The sequence below is a fragment of the Triticum urartu genome, chromosome 1A (genome assembly GCF_056163025.1).
Source record: "Triticum urartu cultivar PI428250 chromosome 1A, HENAU_Tu73, whole genome shotgun sequence".
In the NCBI taxonomy this organism is placed as follows: Eukaryota; Viridiplantae; Streptophyta; class Magnoliopsida; order Poales; family Poaceae; genus Triticum; species Triticum urartu.
The window spans coordinates 535,976,304-535,989,999 of NC_141873.1; the positions used below are offsets into that span (position 1 = coordinate 535,976,304).

The 13,696-nt window shown below is 50.3% G+C and overlaps 1 protein-coding gene across 1 annotated transcript; it reads left to right on the forward strand.

The window, feature by feature from the left end:
• Positions 1 to 5,247: 5,247 nt before the first annotated feature.
• LOC147992352 (histone H3.2-like) lies at positions 5,248 to 5,944 on the forward strand. Its single transcript, XM_087529466.1, has one exon. The coding sequence runs from the start codon at positions 5,333 to 5,335 to the stop codon at positions 5,741 to 5,743; it is 411 nt and encodes a 136-aa protein (XP_087385592.1). The 5' UTR covers positions 5,248 to 5,332; the 3' UTR covers positions 5,744 to 5,944.
• The last annotated feature ends 7,752 nt before the right edge of the window (positions 5,945 to 13,696 follow it).

A 13,696-nucleotide genomic window follows, 5' to 3' on the forward strand; every position in this document is an offset into this window, starting at 1 on the left:
CAAACTGAATTGGACTAGGGCTAGGGGGGTCGGCCCCCCCTTTCCTTCTCTTCTTCCTCTCCTTCCTTCTTCTCCTACTTGTACTAGGAAAGGGGGAAACCTACTCCTACTAGGAGTAGGAATCCCCCCTTGGGCGCGCCTCTTGAGGCCGGCCCTCCTCCTCCTCCCCTCCTTTATATACGGGGGAGGGGGCACCCCATAGACACACAAGTTGATCTTTAGCCGTGTTGTGCCCCCCTCCACAGTTTTACACCTCGGTCATATTGTCGTAGTGCTTAGGCAAAGCCCTGCGTCGGCAACTTCATCATCACCGTCAACACGTCGTTGTGCTGACGGAACTCACCCTCGGCCTCAGCTGGATCAAGAGTACGAGGGACGTCACCGAGCTGAACGTGTGCAGATCACGAAGGTGCCATGCGTTCGGTACTTGATCGGTTGGATCACGAAGACGTTCGACTACATCAACCCCATTACCTAACACTTCCGCTTTCGGTCTACGAGGGTACGTAGACACACTCTCCCCTCTCGTTGTTATGCATCTCCTAGATAGATCTTGCCTGATTGCAGGATTTTTTTAAAATACTGCGTTCCCCAACACTTCAAGCAGGTGCTTTTTGCTATTGGGGAGCTTAGAGGAGAGACGATCAAGAGACCATCTGGTCAAACTCCACCCAAGATTCGCGGAAGCCCAAGATGGTATCCATACTTCGAGGTGAGCATTGACAATATACACTTTTCATGGCTTGATATGCTTGTATTGTTCAAGTTGAGCACTAACACATGCTTGTGATGCCATTTTCAGGATTGCATTGGGGCAATAGATGGTACTTATGTCACTGTCAGAGTTCCTAGGTCACAGTCTGCAGCATATAGGGTGAGGAAGCACTACACAAGCCAGAATGTGCTTGCTGCTGTTGACTTTGATCTGAAGTTCACATATGTGCTGGCTGGCTCGGAGGGGTCAGCGCATGATGCTAACATTCTCAGTGACAACATATGAGTCAACCTGATGGGATCAACATCCCCGACGGCAAGTTCTACCTTGGAGATGCTGGCTATGCATGTCGGCCGGGTATTCTTCCACCCTTCAGGAAAACCAGGTACCATCTCAACGAGTTCTCTGGTAGGAATTATCCTAGGACTGCACAGGACCTGTTTAATCTCAGACACTCCAGCCTTAGAGTAACTGTTGAGAGGGCATTTGGAGCTCTGAAGAATAGGTTTAAGATCCTGGATCAGAAGCCATTCCACCCATACTCCACTCAGGTTAAGCTAGTTCTTGCTTGTTGCATTCTGCATAACTGGATCCTCCAGTGGGGCTTTGATGAACACGTGCCTGAGGAGGAAGAGGTCGAGCCTGACGATGTTGTTAGCTCCGGCCGTGGTGTGGAGGCATTTGACAATGATGCTTGGAAGAACAAAAGGTTGGGGTGGGCAGAGGCAATGTGGCTTAACAGAGGTCGGTGTAGGATTTGAAGAAGATGGAAGAAGAAGAAGAAGAAGAAGAAGCAACAATAGCAGAAGCAGAAGAAGAGGAAGATGAAGAGGAAGATCTGGTAGCAGCAACACCGGTGAACTATCCCCTATTTAGCCAATGGCTCTTAATAATTTGAACTGTCATTTGATAGTAGTTAGGATGAACTGTCATTTGTTTAAGTAGCTGGCTCTACATGTTCAGATTGTGTGTGGTAAGCTCACCACTAGTTAGAAGTGGTGACAACACCTTATGCAGGTTGCAACCAAACACCATGTCATATATGCGCCTAATGCAATGCAGGCAACCAAACGTCGGGTCAAAAAATGGTTGTCTCATGCAACTAGGGGCATGCAGACAACCAAACTATGTGCATGTGGTTTTTTTGGCCTGCATCCCCTCAAACCGGCTCACTAGAGCCAGGCTCGCCGGGCCAGGCTGAATTGGCAATGTAACCAAACATGCCCAATGAGTCGCTCGACCTGTGCGGGTCGGTGCTGAACAGCCCTAGCACAAAAGCAACTCGTTAGTTTTGTTGATGCGTGTTCGAAAGGCGAGTGGACTATGATGACGGTTACTTTTTCCCGTGCAAAGACTGGGCCAACCCTAAAAATTAGACGGCAAAACAGTAACTGGACTGCCTAGTCTCCGGAGAGTGCTCATTAGAGCAACTCCAACACGGTGACCCATTTCGTCCGCGCGCGTCCATTTGGGCGGCGCGGACAAAAGTCAGCTGATGCGCCGACCCAAACGGACGTTGTCCCATTTTCGGCCCATTTTTCAGCCTCATTTGCGTCGGTGCGTACACAAAATGGACGCACGCCGCGCCCCCTAACCCCCTGGCCTGCTAGTCGGTGGCACATTGGCCATCCTTTCCCCATTCCAACAGCAAACACTCGTCCGCCTCCTTTGTCGCTGACACCGACGCCCATTTTTCTGGTGCCTCTGCTAGCTGCCGGTGCCGCAACATACCCCCTACAACGCCGCCACCTCCCACGTCGCCGCCACCGCCGTCTTGCCACCGGGGATCTGAAAGCTTCCCGCCCACTCCCCGACACAACCACGACCAAGAAGCCGCCTCGCCGCCCCGCCAGCTCCTTCGTCATGACACCGACACACTCGTCGGCCGCCGCCAGGGCAGCTAGCTGGTCTGAGGGCGGCGTGACTCCCATGTCAGGGCTTGCACTATCATACTTGAGGTCGTGGCATCTCAAGATCTCTGGATCTGGCACTCTTTCTTTGGCATGGAGGGATCACACAATGATATCAATGTGCTTCAGCGCTCGCTGGTGTTTGCTAGGCTTGCCGAAGGCAACAACCCACCGGTGAATGTTACCATCAACGACCACAACTACGACAAAGGATACTACCTGGGTGACGGTATCTATCCTCGGTGGGCCACTATTGTGAAGACAATCTCCAACCCTGTCAGAGAGAAGATGAAAATATTTTTTCCAGGAGCAAGAGAGTGCTAGGAAGGACGTCGAGCGTGCATTTGGTGTTTTGCAATCTCGATGGCGCATCGTCCGTTATCCTGCTAGGACTTGGAGCACGAAGAAACTGTGGGAGGTGATGACTGTTTGTGTCATCATGCACAATACGATCGTAGAAGATGAGTGCCCGGAACATTTGTACGATCAAGGGTTTCAGCTTCAAGGTGAGAATGTTGCGCGTGAGCATGGAGGAGCGGCAACTTTTGAACAGTTCAACCAATTTCATCATGACATGCGTGATTGGGAAATTTATATGCAACTGCAAAATGATTTGATTGAGCATATGTGGGCTCATGTTGGCAACCAATAGATGTATCTTTTTTATTCCACTTGCAAAACTATATGAGACTTTTATTTTTATTCGGCTTGTAAAACCAGGGCCGGCCCTGGGGGGGGGGGGGGGGGCAGGGGGGCGACCGCCCCGGGCCCCCCATGGTCATGGGGCCCCTCCCATGCACGTAGTCCATGGGCCCTTGCCCAGCGAAGCAGGCCAGTATCGCAGCGAGGCAGTGCACAGCCGCAGACGCAGCATATTTTCCTTCATTTCCTAAGAAAAAGCTTAATTTCCTTGGATCTCGCACGCGGATTCCATATGCAGACGCAGCTTTCCTGATTCTTCTCAAAGAAAAAAAATGCAGCTTTCCTTCTTCTATCGTGCCTATTCCCCAACTAGTACGCCGTCATGTACAGATGTATTCCATGTCTCTAGTCTCCATTCAAAATTGAGATCATATTCCATATTTCCAAGCCCCGATCCAATCTCGCTCTTCCTATTTCTCTTGCCGGCAGCGATCACTGAATGGATGGGTTGATCAAGGCCGAGCCGATGCCTATTCTGGGCCATGATTGCTGTAAGCCAATGCACATATAGCCGAGCGCCTCCCACCTCCCGCGAGGGCCAGGCACCAGTCTCACTTTGCGTCATCGTCGAGCGCCTGTCGTCCGATCACCGGCGCTGATCCAACCCATTTTAGGTACATCATATTACCGTTTCCGACTCATATGGCTAACTAACGAATCTACTTTGGCATGGACGATGCATATCTAGCGTCATTGAATCTATAAAATATTATTTTTGGGTCTATCTAAGTATCTATTTGTACCATTCTATATTTGTGTATATTAATTAGAATTCAAATACAACACGCCGGCTGCTCTACATGACACTGCAAACTACCTCTGTTTGAATTTATTAGGCCCCTAAAAAAATGAGCCTGAAGTTGATTGGAAATTTTACTCACAGATATACGAGTTATATGCCAAAAATCTATGGGTTAGTATTTGAAGAATGTTGCCAATGATCTATATTTTGTGATATATAACACATAGTTTATTAGTCAAATGTTAGGTCAAAATAGGCTTAAAACCAGAGGAGGACTAATAAATTCGAACAAAGGAAATACCATATCAAGCACACTGTGCCGGAATTATGACAACTAGTCATGGGCCAACACTTGTGGATCTCACAAGAGGATCTCCCTCGCCAAAGGTCATAGTTCAAGTTGTAGGAATAACTATATAAGCGAAAGTGAGCTTGTTACAAATCTCATATCCATTATCATCGTTACAATTTCTATATAAAAGGGGCCCCGAGTTTTAGTTTTGCCCCGGACCCCAAAATCTCGACCGGCCATGTGTAAAACTATGCTATTTATTTGGTTATGGATTATATGTTTGCTTGTGCAAAATTTGTGTGTGAAATAATGCAAAATTCATGCTATTTGTTAAAAAGGGCGGCCAGCCGGCCACGCCGGCATATATGGGTCGACGAGTTGGGCGCACTGCCGACTCAAATCTCAAACAAGACAGACGCCGAGCGGACGGCCAACCCAAACGAAAAAAAAAACCGTCCATTTGGGTCGGCGCGTTGGAGTTGCTCTTACTTCCCTCTTTAATTCTCTTTTTTTTAGGGTCCTTTATTTCTCTTTTGGTGACATGACATAGGAGTAAGGAGTAGATTTTTGCTTGGGATGTTGGCGGCAAAGAGCAAACATGATCCGCGCCTTTGCTCCACGACCATTTCGTTCCATCTCGGGCCAACAGCCCAACACCACATGGAGATCAGTGGCGCCAGCAGGAACGCACGCCTCCACGATCCGCCTCACTCGTAGCGAACCAATCACAGCACGCGAACTACCATCCCACGGATCACCACCTCCATACCAGATCTCAACCGTCCAGGCACCACACATCCAACGCTCCACGCTCATCTTCTCTCCCGGAAAAGCAAAACTCACGCACCTGCTCGGCGCTCCCCTCCTTCCCTATTTAACGCCGCCCATTCCCCTTCTTCCTCCTCACTCCAATCCCCCAACCCTCCCAGCGCTCCCCCTCCTCAACAACCACCCGGCGCATCTCCGACTCCATGGCCCGCACCAAGCAGACGGCGAGGAAGTCCACCGGCGGCAAGGCGCCGAGGAAGCAGCTGGCCACCAAGGCGGCCCGCAAGTCCGCCCCGGCCACCGGCGGCGTCAAGAAGCCGCACCGCTTCCGCCCCGGCACCGTCGCGCTCCGCGAGATCCGCAAGTACCAGAAGAGCACCGAGCTGCTCATCCGCAAGCTCCCCTTCCAGCGCCTGGTGAGGGAGATCGCCCAGGACTTCAAGACCGACCTCCGCTTCCAGTCCTCCGCCGTCTCCGCCCTGCAGGAGGCCGCCGAGTCCTACCTGGTGGGGCTCTTCGAGGACACCAACCTCTGCGCCATCCACGCCAAGCGCGTCACCATCATGCCCAAGGACATCCAGCTTGCCCGCCGCATCCGTGGGGAGAGGGCCTAGGTCGCGATCTGTAATCCATGCGTCGTGTGTTAGATCCTTGTTAGGCTGAGTTCGTCGGCGGAAGTGTGTGCGTGCTAGTAGTAGGGTTTCAGACTGTGCCCGTGTTGTTCTTGTCATGGTGGATGTGGTATGCCTAATGTGATGGTACCGTCTTGTTGCCATTAGCAATGGAAATGAAAAATGTTTGACTTCCTGTTCTCATTCATCTGTGTTTGAATGCCTGTTCCCAACTTGTCAAATTTCTTGCCTGTTTTGCTCTGAATCTGAGCTTGAATTATCATTCGACTGTCATCTGGCTAGCTGTCTCTGAACCTGGACGAACGAGCAGTTGAGATTGCTTGTCTGATAGTGTGCTCTTCTTCAGTTCCGTCCAGTGCCGGTATGTTTGATGTTCAGTGCACATATTCTGTTGAAACCATCCCTACTTTGCCTAGTTATGTTGCAATCACGCAAGTCTATCAAACATACTGGAGTGCTCAACATACTGATGCTACAAATTGCTTGGTGTCTTCAGATTTTACAGGTTCAGGAAATGCTGCAGGCTTCCACACCGTACCTGCAATATTATTGGTTGCATCACCCACAATTCCTAAATAACGCACCAGAACATCTAGGAAGCGATGGCAACGATTGATCAAAATCTCATGCCATTCCCGGTTCTGTCTGTCGAAACAGCAGTTGTTTGCTTGATGTTCTGTTCCAGTGGGCTGGCCATTGCTTGGACAGAGTATCCTGAACATTGGTTACATTCAGGAGTATAAAGAGAATATGTATCCTACCCCAAGCATGTGAAATGACCTGCCAGTTTTAGCTAGTGTGTTCTTCATTGCTTCGATTTTGTAGCTTATAAATGGTACTCCCTCCGTTTTGTAGCACTGTTTTAGTTCAAATTTGAACTAAAACCACGACGAGTAATTTGGAACGGAGGGAGTGGTACTGTGTCAAAATTCTTCAAAATAACTAGTATTCCGGTTGGTTTCCTCTGAACCTGAATGAACAGATGTAATACGCTCGTTCAGTTCACTTCTGTGTAGCACACATAAACAGTGCTTTCCTGATGGTAAAATCGGTGCTGAAAGTGTCTCAACCCTGCCTCTGTGCTGTATAACCTCAAAACTACAAATGCAGTTATCTATATCTATACCAATATAAAAAGACTTAAATGGGCAGATCTAAACCATCTCAACCGTCAAATCATGTTATCTAGCGGTTCAAATCATTCCAATGTTGAGCACCAAACATGTTTAACAGTCTAATTAACCACCACTGCCATTGGTTATAAACACGTTTTGACTTAACGCTATCCCTTGAAATCTGTTGTGTAATTAATATCCTACCATTTCCGTGAAAAAGTAATTGATGTCTTATCAAATACCAACGTGCAACAGATATATCTTACCTAATATAACGTGCAACTAATATCCTACCTAATATAAACGTGCATTACACGTACATTATTACTAGTAATACAAGTTACAAGGATGTCTCCAACTAGTATATTTTTTCTTGATCAAGTGTTTATCATAAGGCGCAGTGCTAGTACTCCCTCCGTCCCAAAATAAGTGACTCAAAAATGACTCAACTTTGTCATTTTTGAGTCACTTATTTTGGGACGGAGGAGTATTTCTTAGGAGAATTTTAGTGGTCGCCCATGAGGATGGGGTCATTTTGGCCACAGTGATACCAACACCAATTTCTATGTACCTATTCTCCAAGGTAAACGTTTGGCTGCGGCGCACTGGTCGAACTCTCGGCCGGTCGCGAGCGACCACGTACGTGCCACGCGGCCACAGGGCCCGCACACACCTTTTATATCTCAACCAGCCGTGTCTTATCCTTTCATCCCCTGCTCGCCTCTCTCCTCAGCATCTCTCGCACATATCCATCCCCACTCGCCTCTCTCCATGAACCTAGCTCCGGCCAATGCCACGGTTTCTCCGGCGAGGCCCCCACCGGCGAGGCATCCCCTGCTCCTTTCTTCACCTATCTTCACCTCTGCTCGTCGGCCCTCCCCTTCCTGCTCCCCGACGCCCCCGTGTGATGGACCACGGGTCGGCGCTGGGCGAAGGAGGAAGCACACCGGGGATCTGCACCTGGTGGACGGGAACAGCTGCAACCAGCCTGGCCGGAGTTGCACACGGTCTCGCCGGAGCTGCAACCGGTGGACAGAGGAGCTGCGACGGGTGGGTGACCACGACCACGGGCAGGCAACGGGGTGGATGACCGTGCCCCGACAAGTGCTACAACCACGGCGACCAGATGTTCGAACCAACGCCTAATTGTGCTACTACAGGCGTTTTGATTTGATGGAACCATCATCGTCCAATTTTCAGTTTTTTGCTACCACCGTAATAGGTATTTGCTAGAACAATCAACATTTTTTGCTACCATCATTTTTTTGGTTTTGTTGGAATCATGCCCAATTTTACTCTTTTTGCTACCACCATAATATTTTTTTGCTGGAACCATCAACATTTTTTGCTACCATCATTTTTTGGTTTTGTTGGAATCATGCCCAATTTTACTCTTTTTGCTACCACCATAATATTTTTTTGTTGGAACCATCAACATTTTTTGCTACCATCGTTTTATTTGGTTTTGTTGGTACAACGCCAAATTTTTGCATTTTTGCTACCACAGGCTTTTTGATTTGCTGGAACGAGCTTCATTTTTTGCTACCACCGGCATCTTTGATTTTTGCTTCAACAAGGTCCATTTTCCCCATTTTTTGATACCAGTGTTTTCAAGTTTGCTGGAAGCAGCGCATTTTTTTGCTACAACCGTTGTTTTTGATGCGAACCACAACGTCGTTGCCATTGTTTTCTGGAGGGGGGGTGAGGGGATGGACAACACCATCGAGGGGCGAGCGTTGGCGGTGATTGTCGACGACGGACGCGTGCTGCACAGCGTGGAGAGGCTGCTGGGGGGAGGGAGCGACGACGTTCCGATGGAGCCGGGCGACGACCGGCGATGAGGGGAAGGCGCCTAACTGCACTGCGGGGGGAGGGGTCATGCGAGGCGCGACCTGCTTCGAGGTCTGCAGCCGACGGGGCAGGAAACTACTCACAGAGAGGGATCGCGGTGGTGGAAGACGAAGTCAATGAAGGGCGTGGGCCAGCTGGCAAAACAGACGGTCGATGACGCGCTAATTGTGCAGCTGCGGTGCGACCGGCCCAAATTTGGGCCGGTGCACCAGCGCCTATCAATGCCCGTTCTCCAATCGACCCCGCACACACACACTTAGGCTCACTCTCGGCAGTTCACAAAATAGGGCTCATGTGGGATCCGGATGTTTCTGGTAAGCTGATGCCGGATCAGTCAAGCATGTCAATTAAATTTTGAACTAAAACGACGACACTTATTTTGTAGAGGAGGGAGTAGGAAAAAATGAAGTGTACAATTAACTTTAAATTATACTCCCTTCATTCTAAAATAGATGACCCAATTTTGTACTAACTTTGTATTAAAATTAGTACAAAGTTAAGTCATCTATTTTGGAACGGAGGGAGTATAATTTACTGATGCATAATGTAAGTTCTATGATAGGAGAAATTTTCTAATGGTACTATGTTGTAGTGTGGCTTAGAATGCAAGTAGAATATCAAAGAGCAGTCCATGAGTGAATATGCATAGCCAGGGTTACACTTTTGCTCAATGATCATTAAGCTTGTACTGTGGATGGGTTTCTTCACCGTCTCTTCTATGGATATTTTTATTTTTGAATTTTGACGCAGGGGGGGAGGGGCTCCCCCACCTGAATTGTATTCATTTGCCTATAAGGCTTTGCAGCCTGTCGCAAGATAGGTTCAAGTGAACCAGGGGTACAGGGGATACAAGGGAGGAGAGATAAAAAACAACACAACATACCGACGACACACAAGACGCCACACACAACAGGAGAGAATAAGGAGGGAAACACAACACAACACAACAGAGAGCACTGCCGGTGTAATCGAACGACATCGGCCAGCCGAGACTAAACCAAGACACTGCACCGTCGACGTAATTGAAAGGCTCCACACAACCGAGACTGCACAACGACGGGACACCACCTGCGTCACGGGGCACATTCGAAGGGTCACACGAGGCCGAGACGACGCCACGCCACCTGTGTGCCACCGGCATCGTGAGGGGCATCACCAAGCAGACCAAATCACGACACTCCACTGTCAACGCAATCGAAAGGCACCGCGCATCCGAGACTGTACAATGCCACAACACCACCTGTGTTGGGGGTAGATTCGAAAGGACACGCGAGGCCGAGACGACTCCACGACACCTGTGTGCCACCGACGAAATCGCAGGGCACCGCCTAGCAAAGACACACCAAGAAGCGCTCGAGCACGAACATCGCCGAAGACAAAAACCCACCGTCGACACCCAAGCCGGCCGCAACACCATCAACATCAACCACACCACACCAACAACCGCCACCCACGCAAGCCGTCGGATACCACCAATAGCCATGGTCTCCAAGACGACGCCTCCAAGAAGGTGGCGACGAACCTGACGCCGTCGTCGTCCGATCTAGCAAAACAAGATCTTGGGCTTTTGCCCGAAGACACTCTCAAGGGATTTGGGTGAACTGGACTCCTCAGCAACGCCTCCAAGAAGGTGAACGACACCAAAGATGGCGCCGCTGTGGGAGTCCTGGATTAGGGGGTCTCCGGACAGCCGGACTATCTCCATGGGCCGGACTGTTAGACTATGAAGATACAAGATTGAAGATTTCGTCTCGTGTCCGGATGGGACTCTACTTGGCGTGGAAGGCAAGCTAGGCAATACGGATATGTGTATCTCCCCCTTTGTAACCGACCTTGTGTAACCCTAATCTCTCCGGTGTCTATATAAACCGGAGGGTTTTAGTCCGTAGGACAACATGCAATCATACCATAGGCTAGCTTCTAGGGTTTAGCCTCTCCGATCTCGTGGTAGATCTACTCTTGTACTACCCATATCATCAATATTAATCAAGCAGGACGTAGGGTTTACCTCCATCAAGAGGGCCCGGACCTGGGTAAAACATCGTGTTCCCTGCCTCCTGTTACCATACGCCTTAGACGCACAGTTCGGGACCCCCTACCCGAGATCCACCAGTTTTGACACCGACATTGGTGCTTTCATTGAGAGTTTCACTGTGTCGTCGCCGTTAGGCTTGATGGCTCCTACTATCATCGATAGCGATGCAGTCCAGGGTGAGACTTTTCTCCCCGGACAGATCTTCGTGTTCGGCGGCTTTGCACTGCGGGCCAATTCGCTTGGCCATCTGGAGCAGATTAAAAGTTACGCCCCTGGCCACCAGGTCAGGTTTGGAAGCTTAAACTATACAGCCGATATCCGTGGAGACTTGATCTTCGACGGATTCGAGTCTCTGCCTTGTGCATCACGTGGTCACGATGAGTACGATTTAGCTCTATCATCGGACAATGTTCAGGAAATCGCATAGGCAGCCGCTCCGACCCTCAATTCAGAGCCAGCTGCACCGTCCATGGACGGGTGGATGGACCCCGCCATGGAGGCCTTACCCTCAGCGGCAATCGAGCCAAACATCGACCTTACCTTGTAAGAGCCGTGTTGTTAAACTGCCGGATCCTTCTCTGGCCACGGACTCCGAGCCGCCTGCGCCCGTTCCTATCGAATCCGATTGGGCGTCGATCATGAAGTTTACCTCCACGGATATTTTTCAGCACTCGCCCTTTGGCGACATACTGAACTCATTAAGGTCTCTCTCCTTGTCAGGAGGATCCTGGCCGAACTATGTCCGGTAGGACTGGGATGCGGACGATGAAGAAATCCACGACCCACCACCACCCACTTAGTAGCCACTGTCGATGACTTAACCGACATGCTCGATTTCGACTCCGAAGACATCGACGGTATGGACGACGATGCGGGAAACGAAGAGGAACCACTGCCCACAGGGCACTGGACAGCCACCTCATCATACGATATATACATGGTGGATACACCCAAAGAAGGCAATGGCGACGAGATAGCGGAGGATGACCCCTTCAAGAAGCAACCCAAGCGCCAACGTCAGCGGCGCCGCTCTAAGTCCCGCCAAAGCAAAAGTGGTGATACCGGCACAGGAGATACTAACACTCCGGATAGTGCCGAAGACAACAACAATCCCCTCCGGCAAGATTTAGAGCAGGAGGATGGAGGAGCCAGCCCTCCTGAGCGAGCGGCAGATGGAGAGGCGGAGGATGATAATTACATGCCCCCCTCCGAAGAGGAGGCAAGCCTTGGCGACGACGAATTCGCCGTTCCAGAGGATCCCGTCGAACAAGAGCGCTTTAAACGCCGGCTTATAGCCACGACAAATAGCCTTAAGAAAAAGCAGCAGCAGCTTCAAGATGATCAAGATCTGCTAGCTGATAGATGGACTGATGTCCTCGCGGCCGAGGAATATAAACTCGAGCGCCCCTCCAAGAGTTACCCAAAATGCAGGTTGCTACCCCGACTGGAGGAAGAAGCGTATGACGCGGCTGATCGGCCACCTCGTGGCCGCGATAGAGAGGCATTCCAGCCAAAAACTCAGCCTGCACCCTGACGCCATTCAAATAAAAAGGCATGGGGAGATACGCCGGACCTGCGAGACATATTGGAGGACAAAGCAAAGCATGCAAGATCGATCTACGGATCACGAGGGCGCGCCACTATGCGAGGCGATAAACATCACACCGGATACAGTAAAAATAAATCCGGCCGGGCCGAACACAGCGGGCAAGACCCATTTGAGCTGCATCGCGATATAGCCCAGTACAGAGGCGCCGCACACCCCTTATGCTTCACAGACGAAGTAATGGATCATCAAATCCCAGAAGGTTTCAAACCTGTAAATATTGAATCATACGACGGCACAACAGATCCCGCGGTATGGATCGAGGATTTCCTCCTCCACATCCACATGCCCCGCGGTGATGACTTACACGCCGTCAAATACCTCCCACTAAAGCTTAAGGGACCAGCGCGGCATTGGCTTAACAGCCTGCCAGCAGAGTCCATTAGCTGTTGAGAAGATCTGGAAGCCGCATTCCTCGACAACTTTCAGGGCACTTATGTGCGGCCACCGGATGCTGATGACTTGAGCCACATAATTCAGCAGCCAGAAGAATCGGCCAGACAATTCTGGACTCGGTTCCTAACAACGAAAAATCAAATCATCGGCTGTCCGGATGCAGAAGCCCTAGCGGCTTTCAAACACAACATCTGCGACGAATGGCTAGCCCGGCACCTTGGTCAGGAAAAGCCGAAATCTATGGCAGCCCTCACGACACTCATGACCCGCTTTTGTGCGGGAGAAGACAGCTGGCTGGCTCGCAGTAATAACATATCAAAGAACCATGGTACTTCGGATACCAAGGACGGCAATAGCAGGTCACGTCGCAACAAACATAAGCGTCGCATTAACAGCAATAATACCGAGGATACGGCAATCAATGCCGGATTCAAAGGCTCTAAACCCGGTCAGCAGAAAAAGCCATTCAGACAAAGTACGTCGGGTCCGTCCAGCTTGGACCGTATACTCGATCGCTCGTGTCAAATACGCGGCACCCCAGAAAAGCCAGCCAACCACACCAACAGGGATTGTTGGGTGTTCAAGCAGGTCGGCAAGTTAATTACCGAAAACAAGGACAAGGGGCCACATAGCGATGACGAGGAGGAGCCCCGGCAGCCACACACCGGAGGACAGAAGAGGTTTCCCCCACAAGTGCGGACGCTGAACATGATATACGCAACCCACATCCCCAAGAGGGAGCGGAAGCGTGCGCTCAGGGACGTATATGCGTTGGAGCCAGTCGCCCCAAAGTTCAATCCATGGTCTTCCTATCTGATCACTTTTGATTGCAGGGACCATCCCACTAGTATCCATCATGGCGGATTCGCCGCACTGGTTCTGGACCCAATCATTGACAGATTTCACCTCACTCAAGTCCTTATGGATGGCGG

What these genes read in the sequence shown, in the direction of transcription:
- LOC147992352 (XM_087529466.1), top strand. Translation starts at nt 5,333, where the DNA reads ATGGCCCGCACCAAGCAGACGGCGAGGAAGTCCACCGGCGGCAAGGCG.